Source organism: Hakea prostrata, chromosome 6, assembly GCF_041222555.1.
Source record: "Hakea prostrata isolate BN-2017 chromosome 6, UWA_Hpros_2, whole genome shotgun sequence".
Lineage (NCBI taxonomy): Eukaryota > Viridiplantae > Streptophyta > Magnoliopsida > Proteales > Proteaceae > Hakea > Hakea prostrata.
This window is the reverse complement of record NC_142605.1, coordinates 31,567,081-31,588,835: the sequence shown is the minus strand read 5'-3', so window position 1 is coordinate 31,588,835 and position 21,755 is coordinate 31,567,081. Positions and strand designations below refer to the sequence as shown.

The 21,755-nt window shown below is 36.0% G+C and overlaps 2 protein-coding genes and 1 non-coding gene across 5 annotated transcripts in view; 2 read left to right on the top strand and 1 right to left on the bottom strand.

Annotated features, from left to right (window-relative positions):
• Positions 1–15,918, bottom strand: part of LOC149013383 (Protein kinase superfamily protein) — a 29,689-nt gene extending 13,771 nt beyond the window's left edge. For all 3 annotated transcript variants that reach the window (XM_089160241.1, XM_089160242.1, XM_089160243.1), the window contains exons 1-2: positions 15,673–15,918; positions 15,493–15,576 (exon numbers count right to left, since the gene is read on the bottom strand). In XM_089160241.1, the coding sequence (XP_089016367.1) occupies positions 15,493–15,576; positions 15,673–15,882 (294 nt within the window). In that variant the 5' untranslated portion in view covers positions 15,883–15,918. The remainder of the gene's footprint in view (positions 1–15,492; positions 15,577–15,672) is intronic.
• A 1,309-nt stretch (positions 15,919–17,227) lies between these two features.
• Positions 17,228–18,319, top strand: LOC149013382 (uncharacterized). Its single transcript, XM_089158138.1, is given in 2 exon segments — positions 17,228–17,440; positions 17,442–18,319. Coding segments are annotated over 2 exon segments (639 nt in total). The 5' UTR covers positions 17,228–17,306; the 3' UTR covers positions 17,947–18,319.
• On the top strand, positions 18,288–18,360 carry TRNAR-ACG (transfer RNA arginine (anticodon ACG)). The gene has a single exon. It is a non-coding gene; the product is annotated as a tRNA-Arg (tRNA).
• Positions 18,361–21,755: the final 3,395 nt, after the last annotated feature.

The following is a 21,755-nucleotide window of genomic DNA, read 5'->3' as shown; positions in this document are numbered from 1 at the left end:
AGTTTAACCACAACATGAAGGTTATAGAATAAGAATAAATGCCTATAAGCAAAATCGGCAACATTGACTACTCTCTTGGACAGGAAAGAGTAACTCTAGCTCCAATGGTGACTAACTTCAATAATGTAAAGGCTAAATAAGCAAGAAGGAAAGAAGGCAAAGAGAATACAAGTAAACCCCATATCAAGATAAAGTATTCAATGAACAAACAGAAAACAAAATAGCAAACCTTGTTGAGCAAAAAACAAAGTATTTGGCTAATCTTGTTGGGCATGATATACATTGTAATGTTGAGTTTACTTACTACAAGGTCTATATAAGTCTGGAATAACATAAGTAGCAAAGGAACACAAAGCTTACCTCTTTCTCATACCTTTTTTTCCAGAACTTCACACTAATGGACACTTAATGTAGATCAAGACCCACTCTCACAAAGCAATACAACTTAAAGAAAATCATTAACCTAATACCCTCTTTACAAGTAACTGAGAAATTCTACTCATGCAAGCTGGGATAGTTGCCCACCTGTACTCCACATTCCAGGCCTCCAAGTTGGTTACAAAAGGACATGCACCAGACAAAATTGAAAGACTAATACAATTTTGCATTTTCCAAGTTAGATGTGATCCTCCACATCTAATCGCCAAAACCATAGGTCGTGCATGGAGTTAGAAAGATTTAGACCAAAATCTCAAGGATATAATTCCATGCGGTTTTCTGAAAATTTATTTGAAACTTCATAGATTTCCTAATTTTAATGCATTTCTTCCCTTTTCTACCCCATCATTACACAAAGTAAAATGGACAAAAATTTAAGAAGACCATGGTGCATATCCCACTTTGGTCCCATGGAGGGGATTGGGGTCAGCCATGACCTCTAGCATTCCAACAAAGTAGACAGCTTCAGAATCAAATGCGCATCTTTCCACTAGCAATCCAAGCTTTGCTAGGCAAACTAGCCACATCCCCTTCACCCAGGAAAAGCTCATTGGGGAACCAATAAAACCCTGCCTTATGAGATTTTATAACAGAAGTTTCTGTTGGGGTTTAGGGTTTAAGCACAAGGTTGCTTAAAGCATTTTTACACCCTGAGTATCAAATTTGGAATACCCAGACCGTTGCTTCCAACTAGTATTTATAGAACAACACTAGGTTCTATGGTTAATTGGACTCTCCCACAAAGGTCCATTACAGCGTTGGATCATAACTAATCCAATGGCGAACATACATTGGGTTTAACTCAAGTACTTCAACCATATTTGAGTATGACTTAGATACCTCAACAATCTCCTCCTATATTCTACATATGGTTCCAGCATTAGTCCCAGAAATGTAATGCTCAAATTCAATGCAGAATCATTCATAACTTTCCAAAAAGAGAATAACATCCAATTAAAACCAAATGAACACTTTGAATCAATACATGAGTTTTAAAACAAATCTAAACCCAATCTAATTAGAAGTTCTTCTTGGAAGTGAATTACTTATTCTCACAAAGAATAATACAACTGTTCCTTGCATCCTTGAACGATTTACTCATAAAATGAATCATCCTCGTCGAGATCCATCTTGACGGAAGCCCTAGGACTGGATTTGCTCCTACATTTTCGTCATCCATTGCAAATTTACTAAATATGAATTTCATAATATATGAATTCAATCATTTGCACAAGTATATAGTTCAACCAAAAGAAGTTAGTACAACCCACATGATAGCTGAAAAATCATTTGCATTCTCATCAAGTTTCTATACAAGAACAAGATCTAATATGGTTTTTTTTTTACAAAGAACCATTATATGTTTCCATTTAGAATGTTATAGTTATCATATCCAAATTAGTTATCGATTGTATCATCGAATTTGGAATGACAAACCTTTCTATAGAAGACATATCATCAAATGTGGAATGATATAAAGATAATAATAACATCAATGAAACATATAAACAATTTTCATATTCCTTGTTTGGAATAATAAGATAATCAAGCTTCATACAAAGGTTGCTACATCATCAATATGGAATGACTTTGCACACCTTTATACTCCACAATCCTACCAAAGTATCTGAAATATGTAAACTGTCATGAATGCTAACAATGGCTAAATGAAATTCGAACAATTCAAAATAACATAGAATTGGATTAAGACCTACCTATATAGTTTTTAACCTTATCTTCCCCATAGTTTTGAATGTTTAATTTGTATTTCCAACCTACCTATATAGTCTTTAACCTTATCTCCCCCACAGTTTTGAATGTTCAATTTGTATTTCAATCCATTTGTAAGGGCATTTGCCATGTTCTCCTTTGATCACACATCAACTAAAGTGATCATTGCTTGTTCTAGTTTACTACTTTTGTCAAATTTTGATGTAATTTTAGGTGATTGTTTAAAATCATAAAAAGACTAGCTTTTAATTTGTAGTCTATATGTTCAAAGCCTTTCATGACATACCTTTCAAGTTTGTTCATGCAGATTTTATCAGGATTTGCAAAAAGAAAGAAATGGACTGATTTCATGTTCTTGCTTAAAGCATCTAAAAATATTCAACTTTTCCATCTTAGCTCAAAGTAAATGGAAATATTCAAAATTGTCATCCACATGATTCCACCTTATTTTAACTGCTTAGGGATCACTAGGGTTTCAAAGCCCTAAAAGCAAAGAACACCAACCTTATTAAGGTGCTAATACCAGCAGTCAACAATTCAATGCATATAATCTTTGTACAAGATTCAATTCAAGATAGCTAGTGAAAATTACTTTCATAACCAAGAATGGTGTCTACAACACCTTCTTCGGGTTATATTCTTATATTAAGGTTTCTTTGATATTACTCACCATCGAGTAATCAAAACCAAGAATCAATATATCATTCACCCTATGGGAATCCAGAAAATTTAAAACCGATATGAATCATTTGATATGAAACAAAAACTTAGAGACATCCTTTTTTATTTACAAGACCAGAAATCAATGACACAGAATTCATAAGGCTGAATCAAAACCACATCAGTCTTCTGTGGAACAAATTCAAACTCTTTCATCCAAATTTTGTTTTCTCTTTCTTGCATGGATTTTAGACCCACAGAAGGTCTCCAACTTGGTCAAGTTAATTTGGACACATATCTCCATTTAGGTGTTCTTTACATAAGAGAGTAAGTGGCGACCCTTTCAGGATTTCAATAGTGACAAAGTCACAAAAGCATCACTTTGTTCACTTTAACTGAATTCTTTCTTTTGTACTTGGTCAATTGCAGAGTTGGAAGACAATAACCACCAAACCCATTCGAAATTGGGTTATTTTATTTCCTAGCTTTAACTTCAATCAATTGAAGTAACAACTGACAACCATGCTTCCTCAAAACTATGATTAACACATCAGTTGTGTTTTCTATTTCAAATTTCATGGCTTCAATGTTTAATTATGGTCTTTTATGCTAAGTATTTCCCATCTAATACGCCATGATTATAAAACAGAAGAAGAGGATTTTGGTCAACTTAGAAATTCAGCCACTGAAAAAAGAAATCATCTTTTAGATTCCATAACATAGCCTCCTTTAACTTCTTCTTTTTTTTTTTTTGTGGGTTATAATAATAGAAGAAGAATATTAATTAATAATAAAGGACCGATTCCACCTGAAAGTGGAGAGAATAGGGATCACAACAAGTTAAACAAATAGTTATTTTATTTCCTTTGATTACAATTAATCAAGTAATTTGAAAGAACAAAAAAGGTTTAAACCACAGGAAATCCCTTTTTCATTTTCCCTTTTTTTTTGTGTGGGTATGACCCACCTAGGGTACAGATTTAAATGATAAAACAAAAAGGAATGAACAGCTCAATGCAATCATAGCATTGCCGAGAAAAACGAAGTAATGTTGTTCCTCCTCTTATCGTCAAAACCAAAGGAGTAAACAAACTTCAGGAAAAAGTACAAAACTAACGTTTAACTACTGCTTTTCACTTTTCAAAATCTTGAGATCAAAACTGAAAAATAGAAATCAATTCATTGTAATCATGGCATTGTCAAACATCATAATTATGACAAAATACAAGCACTGAATAATATTCCTACTTTTCTTTAATCCATAGGGCAAAGAAAAATCCATGCACCTTATTTGTTAACCATGTAATTCTCAGAAAATTCAATTTGAAAAAACTAACCGAATTCCTTGTTGGTTTTGGTATCAACAAGGAAGCACCTTATTTCTCAAACCAAGATAAATAACAATTAATTATTATTTTGATTCAAAGAGAAACGTGAATAAGGAACGTACCGTACAATTGGATTATCCAATTTAAAGTTTGAAGGTGGTACCCTTGAATTACAACTTGTGAATCACCTTTAAATGAAATTCACAAAGAAATTTGTAATGCTTTAAGATTGTTAGGGTTTAGGGTTTAAGCACAAGGTTGCTTAGAGCATTACACCTTGAGTATCTAATTTTGAATACCCAGACAGTTGCTTCTAGCTAGTATTTATTGAACAACACTAGGTTCTATGGTTAATTGGACCATTACACCGTTGGATCATAACTAATCCAATGGCCTATATTAGAACATATGTTGGGTATAACTCAAATACCTCAACAATTAAGTATGACCTTATTCATCACTCTTTTTTGATAGTCTACAGTCAACAATTAATTATTGTGTCCATCACTCTTTTTTGGTAGTCTACAATCAACTGCAAAGTGTCTCCATTTCCCACAGTTGTGGAACTTGCCCCCTTCTTATTCTTTAAGATAGTCTTTTCAGCCTTCAACTTATTTGTGTGGCTTGGTTTTCTTAGAATTATGCTTTGGATGAGTGAGCATATTTGCGGCATATTTTTGTTTGTTCACCATCTCCAAGTTTTTTCTAAGTCTATTCTCATCTTCGTTTTGTATGAATCGTTTAAGATCATCCAGTCCACTTGTACTTTTTTTTTTATACATCTCAGTTCTAAATGAGTGTCAAGTTGATGGAAAGGCAAGCTTCAACTCTGGAAAGGCAAGCTACTCTCGTTTGCCGGTAGAGTGGTGCTTATCCGTGCTGTCCTCCAATCCTCCTACCTTTACTGGTGTGGTAGTTTCTCCCTTCCCAAATCCATCATCCACTCTTTGGAGTCTTTATTCTGTGCCTTCCTCTGGAAAGGAAAGGAAGTTTCCCGTTTCCTACACCCTATCTGTTGGAAGGACATTTGCCGTCCAAAATCTGAAGGAGGTCTTGGAATTCGCTGAATTCTTGACATGAATTTGGCCTGTCACATGAAACTCATCTGGAAGATTGCCTCAGGGCATGACTCTATTTGGGTTTCCTGGGTCTATTCCTACCTCCTTAAGTTTGATTCTCTCTGGACTGTCCCGCCCCCCTCTAACCCCTCCTGGATCTGGAGGAAGCTTCTTCTCCTTCGTGGTCGTGCTCTCTCTGCTATTTCTGTCCGCGTTTCCACTGGCTCCACTACTTCCTTTTGGCTCAATCCCTGGCATCCGATGGGTATATTGTTCTCCCTCCTTGGCACTAGAACCGTTTATGATACCTGCATCCCTAAATCCACTCCCCTCTCCACCTTTATCTCTGCTGGCTCTTGGTCTCCTTGCCCCCACCCAGGTCTCACACAGGTTTGGAATTCCCTCCCCCCTTTCATCCACCGCCGCTGATCGCATCCCTTGGCCTTACCCTTCTACCACATCCTTCACCACTGCCTCAGCTTGGAATCTCCTTCGAACCCCATCCCCCCTGTCCTTTGGACCCCCCTTGTTTGGTTCAAAGGTCATATCCCCCGCCACTCCCTCATCCTTTGGAGAGCCCTCAATCTTGCTCTCCCTACCCAAGCATTTCTCATTAGCCGTTATATACCCGCTAACCCCAATTGTACCCTATGTTGGAATAATTCAGAGGACCTTGACCACCTTTTTTTTCTGTTGCCCGCTTTCCCGCTCAGTTTGGACCTTGCTATGGCTTCCATTTGGCCAAGATCGCGACGTTCTCTTGGTTTTGCCTGAGATTGGAATTGGATCCTACATAGTTTTGCCGAGAACTCTTTTTGCGACCTAATGGGTAAGCTTGTCTTTGCCTATAGTTGTCAAGGCGTCGCCTTGGCGTCCTGGAGGTATGAGGGAGTGCGTGGCGAGCGGCGCCTCAGAGAAATCACATAAGGCGGTCGCCTCAGTGTATGAGGCGTCGCTTGAGCGTCGAGGCGACGCCCTGGGACGCATTTTACTGCTAGGCAACCGCCTTATGGCTTTTCAAAAATTCACAATTTTTTTTATTCTAAATCAAAGGTCAAAACTGAATTGGAAACTAGATTTCAATTGGAAATCATCTAATGGCTGAATGGTTACATAAATGGTACTTGAGAAACATGGGATCATTTTGTAACATTAATTCAATAAAAAAAAAAACACAAAAGGGAAAATCGAACGAAACCCAACCCAAATCCCTAACTCTCATTTCCCTCTCGATTCTTCGTCTCTGCTGTTCTCACGGTCTCGCCCTCTGCTACTCCTCTCCCTGAGCGTCGGCAACACCACCGGCAACATCAACGAAGCCACCGGAGACATCGACGACGCCACCGGCAACATCGACAGCGCACTTTGTGACACCGGCGACAAAATATAGTTGTCTCTCGAGTCTCGATTCTTCCTCTCTGCTACTGTCGCCCTCTGCTACTCCTCTCCTTGAGAATCGGCGACGCCACCGGCGACATTGATGACGCCCTTTGTGACACCGGCGACGGACTCTGGAGTCTTCTTCCTCTCTGCTACTCCTCTCCCTGAGCATTGACGACGCCACCAGTGATAGCCAGCGACACCGGTGACAGCCAACGATGTCGGCAACAACGCGAAACATCTTAGGCGACACCAATAGTGTATTGTACTCTCTTTTTCAGTCCAAATTTTAATTAATTGATCGACTTCTGCAGTTTTCATGCTACTCTCTTACTTCTGCTTCTTCCCCCCCCCCCCATAGGCTCATACGAAAGCCACCGTAGTTGCAGTGGCATCGGTCACCATCTCAGGCGACGGTATGTCGCTGGATTTGTTTTTTTTTTTTTCTTCCTGCGATTGTTACAACTTGCTTCTTTTCTTTTCTTTTCTTTTCTTTTTTTTTTTTTTTTTTTTTTTTTTTCTGGTTTGGTTGTTGCATTCTTGATATACTGCTTGGTGTATGACTGTATTATCACTGTGCGTTGCTTTTTTTTTCCTTCGATTTGTTCCCAAGCATGAATTTTTCACAAGCAAAAAAAATTTCTTTCGGGGATTTTTTTTGTTCAACCTTACCGTGCTGATTCCACTGATTAGTCTGATTGTCTTTAGCATTCAAGAGGGTTTGGATTGCGATTCTCCATCCTAGATATATTTGGTTGATTGGGGGGCAAATGAGAAAGTTCTCATTATGTATTAGTTGCTGGTTTCTTCGCCTCTTTGTGGTTTGTTGGTCTGCTACAGTGGTTATCTTGTGGAAGCACATAATGGATTATATTCATGAGATGTGTTTATAATGAATTAGTGTATGAGATGTACACTAAAAAGTAAAAATTTCACTTAAAACGCCTCGACCGCCTCAAAAACGCCTCAGAGGGCGCCTCGTCGACTCATCGCCCCAACTAGCTAAAACCGTCTCGCATCGCCTCATCACCGTGACAACTATGTCTTTGCCGCCACTGTCCATCATCTTTGGTGGGAGCGTAACTTGCGAAGATGGACTTCCAAATCCAGATCTCGAGATAGGATTTGGAATGCCATCTATTTTGACGTTTCTTCTAGACTTTTATCTATCCCCCACCCCCATGTTGTTGACTCTCCAAGAAATAGGCTTATTGTTAGTTCTTGGAGTCTCACTTCTTCTTTTCAGCCCTGCTGATTGGGCTTCCCTTTGTACATGTGCTTTCAGTAATTTATTTTATTATTCATCCAAAAAAAAAAATTTGTCCCAACAAAAAGTTAATCACAAACATGTATTTTTTTTGTAAGTAGTTTGGATCTTAGGTTTTCTAGATTTGTAATTTGAGGGGGTATTTCTCTATCTTCAATAAATTTGAAGTCCATGAACTTGTCCACTAGATGAGTTTTGGACAATTCTTCCTATTTTGAGCATCTAGGTTGTCTCATATTTCCTTAGCACTTTTATATTTGTCATAGGTTTCTGCAAGTCTATTTGATAGGACATTCAACAAATAATCCTTACCGAAATCCACATCTTTTTTCCATTATATTTCATCAACATTCTCAACAGTATCTTTAAAGAAGGTTTGTACTGTATAAAACACATTCATAAATTTTATTCCAAATTATGTATTTATTTTCCAGGCATTAAACTCAGACCCATTAAAAGTCTGCAGTTTGACCATATCAATTGGAACGACATCCATTATAATCCTATATATAATAAATACAATTTATCAAAGAAGATACATATAATAATTTAATCCAATATTTTATCAGATAAATTAAGCAAATTTAACTAATTGTTATTTTCTTTTCTTTCATTAAAATTAATGAAATAATTTGAATGAGCAGAAAAAAAAAAATTGAACTGCAAGAAACCATTGTTTCTTATTTTCAAAATCTCCCACATGCAATACAAATTCGATAGGAACAAACCATATAGATTAATTATCAAAATTTTAAACATGTAATCATTTTACCACATAACCAGAATCATATTTAGTAAAGTATCATTCACTTTACTTAATCATGTAAAGTGACAAGAAAAATATAAAGAAAGAAACAAAAGTTTTTTTTATGTCAACGTTACTTTTTTTTATTTTATTATTATTATTTTTTTATAAGAACTCCGCCAGTGTTTTGCTGCCGGTCCCAAGCCCAGGTAAAGGAGGAGGGTTGGTGCGTCAGGTTGGCAGCCGACACCGGAAAAAATCTAGCCAAACCTTTTTTCATGGATTCGACCTTATATGATAAAATCTATGCTAGGGCGTTCCCCGACAAAAGAAGCAACGCGCTACACTATGGCCCGGGTGTAGTGATAAGTGGGCAAGGGTTAGCTAGGGCGTCCCCTGTAAGCGACACGTTGCATCGGCGCCCGGATGCAGTGATAAGTAGGCAAGGGTTCTCGCGCCGTGGACGAGTGCTGGTAAAGAAGCTAGTCCATAAGCGTAGGATTAGATTGGCATCTTGGAAACATAGGATCTTTAACTGGTAAGAGCTTAGAATTGATAGATGTTATGAGGAGAAGAAGGATTAATATAGCTTGCATCCAAGAGACTAGATGGAGGGGTAAAAAAGCCAAAGAGTTGGATGACTTTAAACTTTGGTATACTGGGGATAAAACAAATAAAAATAGAGTGGGTATAATAGTGGATAAAGATTTAAAACATGATGTGGTGGATGTTAAAAGAGTGGGTGATAGAATTATTGCTATCAAGCTTGTAATGGAGAAAGAGTTCATAAATATAATTTGTGCATATGCACCTCAAGTAGGATTAGATGAAAGTCTAAAGCTAGAATTTTGGGAAAATATGGATGGATTAATGCAAGGAATTCGTCAAGGAGAAAAGATTATTATAGGAGGTGATTTAAATGGACATATTGGAAAAGATCAAAAAGGATATGAGAGTGTTCATGGAGGATATGATTTTGGAGAAAGGAATAAGGAGGGGATTTCAATTTTGGATTTTGCTACTGCTTTTGATCTATCTATTATAAATACTTACGTTCAAAAGAGAGATGAACATTTAATTACTTTCAAAAGTGGACAGCATAGAAGCCAAATAGATTTCTTCCTAACTAGAAGGACTGATAGATTGTTGTGCAAGGATTGCAAGGTGATACCGGGGGAAAGCTTAACTGCACAACATAGACTTGTGGTCTTGGATATGTGCTTAGTCCCAAGAACACATAAAAGGTCCAAGGTAAACTATCCCAGAATAAGATGGTGGAATTTTAAAGGGGAGTACTCTAAATCCTTCGTTAATGAAGTAGTCAAACAAGGAAAATGGGATTTTAAAGGGGATACCAATGCAATGTGGAATGAGATGGCTATGTGTATTAAGAAGGTGACTAAAGATGTTCTAGGTGAATCAAAAGGAAAGATCCATTCTTATAGAGAGACGTGGTGGTGGGATAGTGAGGTTCAAGCTGCCATTAGGAATAAAAAAACTAGTTTTAAGAAATGGCAAAGAACTAAGGATGTTGAGGATCTTCAAAGGTATAGGTTGGATAGAAATGAAGCAAAGAAAATTGCGGGAAAAGCAAGGGAAAGGAAGTATGAAGAGTTATACAATAAGTTGGGCACAAAGGAAGGGGAAAAATCTATTTATAAGATAGCTAAGATGAGGGATAGGAAGAGCAGAGATCTTGACCATGTTAGATGTATTAAAAATGGAGATGGTAAAGTATTACTTTGTGAGGAGGATATTAAGAAAAGATGGGAAACCTATTTCTCTAGTTTACTAAATGAGCATTCTTCAAGCACTTATGTTTCGGACGATTACACTTTTCACCAAGGCACCAATGTCCTAACTTATATACGTAGAATTTCGATGTCCGAAGTAAAAGAAGCTTTAAGGAGGATGAAACTCGGCAAGACACAAGGCCCTGATGAAATCCCAATTGAAGTATGGAAGAGCTTAGGAACCCATGGACTAGTTTGGTTGACTAAGTTGTTTAATAAGATTATGAGCACAGGGAAAATGCCAGATGATTGGAGGAGAAGTGTTGTGATTCCAATTTACAAAAATATAGGAAATATTCAAAGTTGTAATAACTATAGGGGCATTAAATTAATGAGTCATACGATGAAATTATGGGAGAGAATAATTGAAACCCGTTTGAGACACTTAACTACAGTTACGGAGAACCAATTTGGGTTTATGCCGGGAAGATCTACAATGGAGGCTATTTACTTAATTAGGAGACTTATGGAAAGGTATAGAGAATGTAGGAAAGATCTTCATATGGTATTTATTGACCTAGAAAAAGCTTATGATAGAGTCCCTAGAGCGTTTATTTGGCAAGTACTAGAGAAAAGAAGTGTTGCAAGTAAATATATAGATATAGTTAAAGATATGTATGATGATTCGGTGACTAGTGTTAAAACAATGGGGGGACAAAGTAATGAATTCCCGATAACAGTTGGGCTACATCAAGGGTCAACTTTATGCCCATATCTATTTGCATTGGTAATGGATGAATTAACCAAAGACATTCAAGATGAGGTCCCCTGGTGTATGCTTTTTGCGGATGATATTGTGTTGATTGATGAGACCCAAGTGGGGATTAATACCATATTAGAATCATGGAGATTAGCTTTGGGATCAAAAGGCTTTAAACTTAGAGATCGAAGACAGAATATTTAGTTTATAACTTTAGTCATGATCGGACAGATGATGAGGTGGTGATACTTGACACTAAAGAGATTCCTCAGAGTGATTGTTTTAGGTACCTAGGTTCAATCATAAGTAAAAGAGGTGATTTAGAAAACTAGGTTTCCCAAAGAATTAAAATAGGGTGGATGAAGTGGAGAGGTGCGTCCGAGGTCTTATGTGATCGGTGTATTCCATTAAGCTTAAAGGAAAATTTTATAGGACCGTTGTTCGACCAGCTATGATGTATGGTGCAGAGTGTTGGGCTGTTAAAAAGAATCATATAGATAAACTCAGTGTAGCAGAAATGAGAATGCTAAGATGGATGAGTGGCAAAACTAGGATGGATAAGATAAGAAACGATCATATTAGAGTTGGTCTGGGAGTTGCTCCCATAAGTGATAAGCTTAGAGAAAGTCGTTTGAGGTGGCACGACCATGTTCAACGGAGACCTATAAATGCTCCTGTACGGAGAAGTGATATAATCCATATTGAAAGAACTAGAAGAGCTAGGGGTAGACCTAAGATAACCTTAGGAGAAGTGGTGAGAAATGATATGTATAGCTTAGGCCTTGTATCTAGCATGACCTCGAACAAAATTGATTGGAGGGCAAGAATCCATGTAGTCGACACCATTTAGTTGGGACAAGGCTTGTTGTTGTTATTGTATTATTTTTTTATAAGATAAATAAAAAGTTAAGTAAAAGCTGACATTGTCAACGTTACCTGCAAATCTAAGTTTATCTTCAGGTAAAGTTCTAACTTTAAAAGATGTTAAAGTAGTTCCTAATTTAGAAAAGAATTTTATTTCACTTACCCTTTTATGCAATGCTGGCATGTGTATTTCTTTTCATAGTGATAGTGTGACTTTATCTGTTAATTCTCATTACTTTAGTTGTGCTTATCTAATTAATGGTATGTACATTAAGTTTAGGAAATGAGACAATAAATCATACTAGTTCAAGTTTAATTGATCCTAAGACATTGCATTGTAGATTGGGACATGTGAACTATAGGAAGATAGTCCAATTTTTCAAAACTCACAACATACATTTAGATACTTCTAAACACTTTAACAAATGTGAAGTGTGTGTCCAAACAAAAATTACTAGAAAACTTTTTCGTCAGATTTCTAGAAGCACACAACTTTTAGAATTGATACATTATGATCTTTGTGATTTTAAAAATTTTACAACTCGAGGAGGACGGAAGTATTTAATTACATTTATAAACAATTTTTCTAGATATTGTCATATTTATCTGTTAAAATCAAAAGATGAAGCATTTGAAAAATTCAAAATTTTTAGGAGTAGCGTTGAAAATCAGTTAAATTTAAAAATTAAACGACGTAGAAGTGATAGAGGAGGTGAATATTCTTTGACAGAGTTCAAAACATTTTATACCTCTGGAGGTATAATTTTGAAACTATTGCACCTTACTCATCCCAATCAAATGGCATAGCTGAACGTAAGAACAAGACATTAACAGAAATGTTGAACTCGATATTGCTGACTACTGTCATGCCTACTTGTTATTGGGGAGAAGCAACATTAGCTGTAAATCACATTCTAAATAGGTTATCACACTCAAAATTGACTGAAACTCCATATGAAATGTGGCATAAACATCCTTGTAAAATTGACCTCTTAAAGACCTAGGGTTGTATTGCTTATGTAAGGATACAAGACCCTAAAAGACCTAAGGTGGGACCTAAAACCAACATTTGTGTATATCTAAGATATGCAAAAGATACTGTTGCAAACCGGTTCTTAGATCTATCCACCGATATGGTGATAGAATATAAGGAAACAATGTTCTTCGAAGATAAATTTCTTTAAGATCAAGGCATGACCTTACCAGGTCCAATAGGAATGGTTACAAAATCGATTATAGAATCTGAACCAATTGCTTCTGACACTAATCTTAATATGATTCTTGAATTAGAACCTAAACGCACTTCCAAAAGAAATCGAGTACCTAAAGATTTTGGTGAAGACTATATACCTTACCACTTAGAGAACGATCCATCTACCTATAAGGAAGCGATGAGATTTAGGGACTCTTTGCTATGGACAGAGGCAACTAATGATGAAATGCATTCTTTCCTACAAAATAACACTTGGATTTTAGTTGATTTACCTAAAGATGCTAAGTGTGTGGGTTGCAAATTGGGTCTGAAGAAGAAATTAAATCTTAATGGATTTATAGCTCGATATAAAGCATGTTTAGTAGTTAAGGGTTATACTCAAGTCAGTGGAGTGGATTATTTTGATATCTACTCACCGGTCTGTCATCTAGCCACGATTAGAATTCTTTTTGCTTTGGCATTTATTGAACACTATGTTATGTATCAAATGGATGTAAAAACAACCTTTCTTAGTGGAGATCTAATTGAAAAAATCTACATGGATCAACTTGAAGGGTATGTCATGAAATGTTTCAAACATAAAGTTTGTAAATTAAATATATCTTTGTATGGTCAAAAACAAGCTCCTAAATTATCCCATCAAAAATTCGACAAAACAGTAAAGAGCTTTGGGATTCAAACTAGTAACTCTAATAAATGCATTTACTATAGGTCTGTGTCGAATAAGGTCATAATCATTTGTTTATATGTAGACGACATGCTGATTCTTGGTTCTAATCATTTTGTAGTGAATAATCAAAGAAACCTTACTTAAAGAATTTAACATGACGGATCTTGATGTTGTAAACACTATTCTTGGCATGAAAATAAGTTTTTCTGGACAATGAATTACCCTAGGCAATCTAGCTATATTGAAAAACGAATTTCTAGGTGGGGATACAGTGGATGTAAACCAGTAGAGACACCATATGATTAAAACAAAAAGCTTGTACCGAATGATGGTAAAGCTGTGAATCAGTCAAAATATTCTAAATTGATTGGTAGCCCCATGTATGCAATAAGTTGCACTAGGCTAGACATAGTCTATACAATAAGCATGCTAAGTTGCTTCACTTCTAATCCTAGTAAAAGCATTGGCCTACCCTCAAAAGGCTAATGAGATACTTTAAGGGTACTATAAATTATACCCTTTGCTATACTGGAAATCCTCCAATTTTAGAAGGATATTCTGATGCCTCTTGGTGCTCAGATATAAGAAACAACAAATCCACCAAGGTTATATTTTTACACTAGGTGGAGCAGCTATTGTGTGGAAATCTAAGAGAAAGACCTGTATTGTTCTGAGCTCTATGAAATAAGAATTATATGCTCTAGTCATAGCAGGAGATGAAGCAGAGTGGATAAGAAATTTGATCCTGAATATTCCATTGGTTAACTTAAAAATAACCTCTTTGAGTTTGTTATGTGATAATCAAGCAACGACAATAATAGCCAATAATTCACTCTATAATAGTAAGAGGAGACAAATTAGGCTAAGACAGGTCATGCTGAATTATCTTATTGAACAAGGAGTGATCACTTTGATAGATGTGAGATCAAACAAGAACATGGTAGATGCCCTTACAAATGGATTGAACAAAGACCGAACATTCAAAACTGTGGGGGAGATGGGGTTAAAGATCATATATGAAAGTCTTAATCCAATTCTATGTTATTTGAATTGTTCGAATTTCATCTAAGCCATAGTTTGCATTCATAACAATTTACAAATGTCAGATAATTTGGTATAGATTACCATCGACCTGGCACTCATAGTTGAACTTTACATTTCTGGGACTAATGTTGAAGCCATACATACAGAACAACACTAGGTTTTACGGTTAATTGGACTCTCCCACAAATGCCCATTACACTGTTGGATCGTAACTAATCCAATGACCTATTTTAAAACATACATTGGGTATAACTCAAATACCTCAAACCATATTTGAGTATGACTCAGACACCTCAACAGTTTCCACGTTTTTAGATCATCACAGCAATCTTCTCCAAGTAAAAAATTATACAATTTCCTGGCCAAATGAGCCAGTTTTACAATTTTTGCTTGCCAGTGTTCTATTTCAACCCTCAGTTAATGAATTTGCTTGAATTTGTGATGAAACCAAGTGTCCAAGTTCAGCCATGATATCAAATAGGGATTTCCGCCTAAATCTCAAGTACCTTTAAATAATTATATAACCACAATTTCTTTCAGCAGAATATTTTTCACAGCAACACAAATCCTTTAAAAATTTAACATCAGGAAAAGAATCTACCTCAGACCTGATCCGGCGATACTCTTCAGATTCCGAATGAAGACCATCTAAAGAATACTTATAATCAACAATACTCAAAGTTATCTGCGGAAAGTAAGAAATAACCAAACTGATCAGAGATAGAAGCATAAAAAGAACGAAACTGTGAACAACACCCGAATTTGAGGGAGAGAATCTAACGGTGTAAGCAGCTCGGGAGGAGCGAACAATGCCTTGGAATCCAGAAGTAACCTTCTCCGTGAAACTTGCAGCTGCAGAGACAGTTGTAGAGTCATTGGAAATGAGAGTAGGGTTCGCTGCCTGCAAGGTGAGACCAGCGACACCGGCGGCAGTTACAAAGTAAAGAGTTTTCGTCGCTTTGGCGGCAATTTTGAAACCTCCGGCCTTCATGGAGGCTTTTCTGATTTTGGTTTTGATTTTGATTTTCTTTTTCTGTCGTAAGATGAAAACAGTGCAGCTAAGTCAAACGGCAGCACGACCGCTCTGGTTATACCGCCACGGATACCAATTGGTGTTTTGATTTTTTTATTTATTTTTTATTTTTTTATCTAAGATTCATCCGGCTAGTCCCGAGCCACGATTACATCCTCAAGTAGCTTTTTATATTAATGTATAAATTAAATGTTTACTTATATATATATGCCGCCGAGTGTGTGCGAACCCACAACTTCCCCATGGGAGTGCGGGTCTTTTACAGCTAGACTAACCCCTCATTGGCTTGATGTTTTGATCTTTTTTTAACAACAATAAACGGTGTATATTTTTCGTTTCCCTCAAAATAGCCGAACCCATGTTTTTTTTCTTTCATTTTTTCAACATAAACAAATTATTATGTATTTTTTTTAATCGTAGTTTCTTCATTATGGCACCGCTTGTTCGTAGAACTTGGTGGAAAAAATAAAAGCAAATTATATTGGTTTGGCATGTCAAAATGAAAGTTTAAACACTGACATCCCACTTTATATTTAAAAAACATAGAGATCTCAAAATTGGGAGTTATGATTCATGCTTTCATGGTTAATGTTTTTACATTTAAGATATAAAGATAATATTAGAAAAAGATAAATAAAAATTAACTAAGACTAAAGTCTATCAAGCCCAGATCACCACCCCCTTGTGAGAATAAACGTTGCTTTTCTAACGATTTTTCACCACATAATTGATGTAAAATCACTTCTAAATATAAATAAAAAAATATAAGGATGAGACCCAGTGGGTCTCACATGAACGAACCCATCTAATTTTGTGGTAAAGAAATATGTCCCTAATAGGGAGATGATCTCTGCTCAAGCTCTTACTAATGAATTGAAAAACTCATAAGGTGACATTAATTTATTGGATAACTTTAGGATAGGTGCTGAAAATTACCACTAAATTTAAAATTTGTTCTCTGGATTACTTAATTATTATTATTTATTTATTTTAATTTATTTTCGTAAACAAGCTCAAGGTTTGATGTATTCTACGATAGCATATAATATTGGTCAATACATATCCATATTTAACCAAACTGATATTCAAATACAGGATGTTTACAAAAAAAAAAAATATTCAATACAAGACGATACATCTTTTAAAATCATCGGACTAATACGAGATTTGATACCGATATTTTAAAGTTCGGAGACTTGATATTTTTCTTTTGACACTGTGGACCCGGACTAATACAAGACTTGATACCGATACTTTAATGTTCGGAGACTTGATCTTTTTCTTTTGACACTGTGGACCAAACCGTTGGTTCCTTTCCCCAGCATAGTTGTAGGCTCGGCAGCAGCTATCAGCAACAAGACTTGATCGGACAACACAAGAAGATGAGTTCCAAGAAGGGAAGATCATCAGGCGACAAGAGCAGATCCATAGACGAGGTGGAGGAGCTGCTTCTTGCGGCGCAGGATGACCTCCTCCTCAATCTAAATCTCAATTCCCACCTTGCTCACGCTTCTTCTTCTTCTTCTTCCCTCTGCTCCAATCGATGACGATCTTTCCCATCGATTCGAAGCTCTGAAATCGTCAAAAACTGTGAAGGTTCCAACCTCGCAACCAAAACCGACATCCAATTCGACGGCTACTTTGAAGGTACAATTTCCGGAAAAGCAGAAGGAAGAGAAAAGCAAAGAGGAAGAGGAGTTGGAGGAGATTCTCGGAGCGGATCTTTCCGCCAGATTTGCTGCTCTCAAGGGCTCTTCCTCCTCTTCTTCTTCTTCTTCGAAGGCATTCACAGAGTCCCAAGCGTCTCTTTTGAGATCTAAAAGCGGAGATAATAAGGGCGATGATGATGATGAGGAGGAAGTAGATGAGGTAGAAAAGGTGATTCAGTGGGCGATCGATTCAGCTCGTCTTGATCCCTCTTCCCCCACGGATGATGATTCTGACTGTGACAGCGAGAGCGATGGCGACGATGACGAGGATGAAGACGAGAAGAGTAAACACCGGCAGAAGAAGAAGAAATAGGTTTTCTCATACTCTGTACCCATGATTATTGGTTCGTTAGTAATGCATGCGCAACCATTCTTATTTATTTGTGTTTGTGTGTTTTTTACTATAACATCTCCTGTGTATACAACAATTCCAACAACTCCAAATCTGAAATTCTGGATATAGTAGAAAGTTGTTGTTTCCAATTGGATTCTGGAGGTAGAAAGTGCTGAAATCTCTAAACCTTTTTGGTTTTCGTTGCCTTCCTCTGCCAAACTCGATCTAGATCTCTCTATGACATCAGAAGGCGATATTGCATTTTATTCTCCTTCTTCCTTTCAAGTATGAAAAGCTTAGTTGCCACTTACATTGCATAGGACTTCATGGCCCAATGGATAAGGCGCTGGTCTACGGAACCAGAGATTCTGGGTTCGATCCCCAGTGAAGTCGTTCAAATTTTTTTGAACAAAGAAAAAGAGGATTACATTTTTTTTATTCTTTTCCAGCAAGTCTGGCCATTAAACTCTTGATCAAACTATACCCAAGCAGGTCTGGAAATTAATTTTGGAGGTGTGACTCTGCGCCGTAAGTTAAATATTTTATTTGGAAATCTTGTGCCAATGCACATTCAAGCTTAATTGTGATGCAGCTCAAAATGCAAAAGCTCAAAATTCAAAAGAAAAGAATTGTAGTGTGGGAGTCATAATCCGAGATTAAGAAGGTAATATTAGATTTTAGCCAAATCTGATGATATTGCTGTTGGTTAAGTAATTGAGATTAGGGATGGCTTATTGGAATGGATTGCTTTGGCTGTGGATCATCTCATAATCGAGTTACATTGCCAGGTGGTAATTAACTACATTAAAGAGGTAAAGAAGCTAGTTTCTTTGAGTTTGCGACTGGTTATTAAAGATATCACACAACTTGCTCTTTTTCAATTTCTTGCAATTTTTCTTTTAATTGTAGAGCTATTAATGCTTTGGCGGATGTTCTTGTCTGTGAACTGTGAAATGTACTATCACGATCATGTTCCACTCCATGGTTAAAAGAGTTACAATTCTGTGGCTGTGTTCCACACTTGCTCTTCAATGAATTTCAATCTACCCAAAAAAATTATTAAAAAGGCTCCGTAGATATTCCATCTTTTATTTGCTAATGCCATTTTTACTCTTCCATTTCACACTAATAAGCATGATGTTCAAAATATTCAACTTATATTTACTTTATTAAATGACTATGGTGGTCAAAAAAGCAACGTGGCAGAAAGAAAGAAAATTTTCTTCTAAACAGTTGCCCCTATATAATGATTTGCTTCTCTCTTTTTTTTCCATTATCATGAAGGAGATGCCTTGGAAAGCTTTTTACCTTGGACTTCTTTCCTTCACAATAAGGTTTACATGCATATTTAATATTATGTCTACAATTTAATGTAAGCACACCTATAAAAAGGTCTCCCGAGTACTCCCATTTCATAATGTCTTGCTGTTTATTTTCAAAATGGTTATGCTGAAAACTTGTGTAGTAATACAAATAAGATTAATTAACAGCAATGTTGTAAGACAAATAAGATTGAGGTTGATTAATCATCGGAGAAGAATGCTCCAACTTCAAGGGGATTTGATTTATACAATTTTTTGATTTCAAGGAAATATGAACTATTCCCATCTTATAAGGTATTATTCTTTTGCCAGCTGAACTATTCCGACTTAAATACCTTTTATATGATCCAGTTTGACAGAAGATGAGACAGAATCTATTCATATCTAGAAAAATCCTTAGATTTTAATTTGAAAACATCTATGTTTCATAAATCTATTCTCAAAATCTATTTGAGAGAGCAGAGGCAGAAAAAAAAAAAAAAAAAAAAAAAGAAGAAGGGGTTGATCATGTTATTGTTATTTAAAAATGAAGACAAAAACATTAAGACCATTTTATTGACTAAAATTTTTGAATGACATATCCATAATTAGAGAAAATGTTACCCATTTAATTATATAGAAATGAAAACTAGCAGGGATGAGTTTTATTGTTGATTAAGTTGCTAGTATTATACCAGTCAAATCTATTGAATTCAAACATGTTAAATGATGAAAATGGAACTGCCCAAAAATTTTAGTATTGCACAACTTTTTTGCCTTAAAAATGAAAAAGTTTTTCATACTTATCTCTAGTATCAATAGATATGAACATAAGGAAGATCTTCTAATTGAATTTCTTGGGTGTTAATATCCTTCTACATCAAATTACAATATTCACTCTTTACAAAGGATTTTGTAAAACATACAGAGACCATGCAATTGTGGGAAGAATTTTATTTCCTTTAAAATTATGTCTAAATTGGTTTAAATCATACGATTCTGATCTTCACCCCAAGCATCATTTAGCACGAGGGGGCAATAATATCATTCCAAACATCATCTAATACAAGTAGCATTGTCCAAAAAGATAAATCTAATACAAATAGCAAATGCCTTATATATTCACTACATACCCCATAGAGTAGAGTGAAAAAATGCTTACATTTCAAACATCATATAACACAAATGGTACTTTCATTCCAGACATCATCTAGGACAAATAGGAAATGCTTTCATTATAGACATCATTTAGTACAAGTAAGAAATGCTTTCAGTCCAGACATCATCTAGTACAAGTAGAAAATGCTTTCATTACAGACATCATTTAGTACAAGTAAAAAATGCTTTCATTATGGGCCTCCAGCCTGTTGGAGGTCCATCCCCTTCTTGCTGTTTGGAATGAAAGCTCTCTTTACAAAAAAAAAAAAAATGCTTTCATTACAGACATCATTTAGTACAAGTAAGAAATGCTTTCATTCCAGACATCATCTAGTACAAGTAGGAAATGCTTTCATTCCAAACATCATCTAGTACAAATAAGAAATGCTTTCATTCCAAACATCATCTAATACGAACATGGATGAGTGTTTTCCTTCTATACATTATCTAGAGTAGAAAATGTTTTCATTTTGGTCCGAGACATCATCTAGCATGAATCAAGAGGTCTTCATTCCAAACATCATCCAATACAAATTTGTATCAAATGTTTTCTTTCTTTCATTCCATACATTATCTAATACGGGTGGGATAAAAATTTTATTGATAAAATTACTCAATCGAAGTTAACATTTTTATGTAGAATCATTATCAACAAATCCTCTATATGAAGGACTTCGCAAAATCATATATAAGATCATGCATGTTGTGATAATGATTCTGCTTTCTTTTATGTTTCGATTGAAGTAAATCATCAATTAATCCTACTCATAGGATGTTCATCCCAAACACAGTATGAAATGAATGAAAAAAAAAATTTCTTAACCCAACCATCATTAAAGACAAACTGGGCTAACCTCATTTTCCCCAATCCACCCATTCCAACAATAAAGAAGACAATAACTCGGAAGAACCAATTCTTGTTGACAGCCCTGGCTCAACAAAATGCATACGATGATGTCTTTATCCATATTGCAACCAAAGACCTTTGAGAAATCAACTACGGAAATATTTTCTAGCCTTGGTGAATCCATCCTCTATGCTTCTGCTAGTTTCAACCTTCTCACTCGTGCAAACCAATTTAATCGGAATGAAAAGCAAGGAGAACAGAAGTTGATAGGTGTACCTTCTTGATCAGTAAGTGGTTATCATCATCTACAGATCTTTATGCCGTCTGTTGGATCTGATTGTGACCAAAGCTGTATCGTTCATCAGTGATTTCTCAGCACTCTTAAGCTCAGGTTTGAAACCTCTCCTTCGATTTCATCTCGGAAGAGAATAGAGAAACGAAAACAAGAGAATCTACAAAGAAGCGACTGAGAGATCTTAATA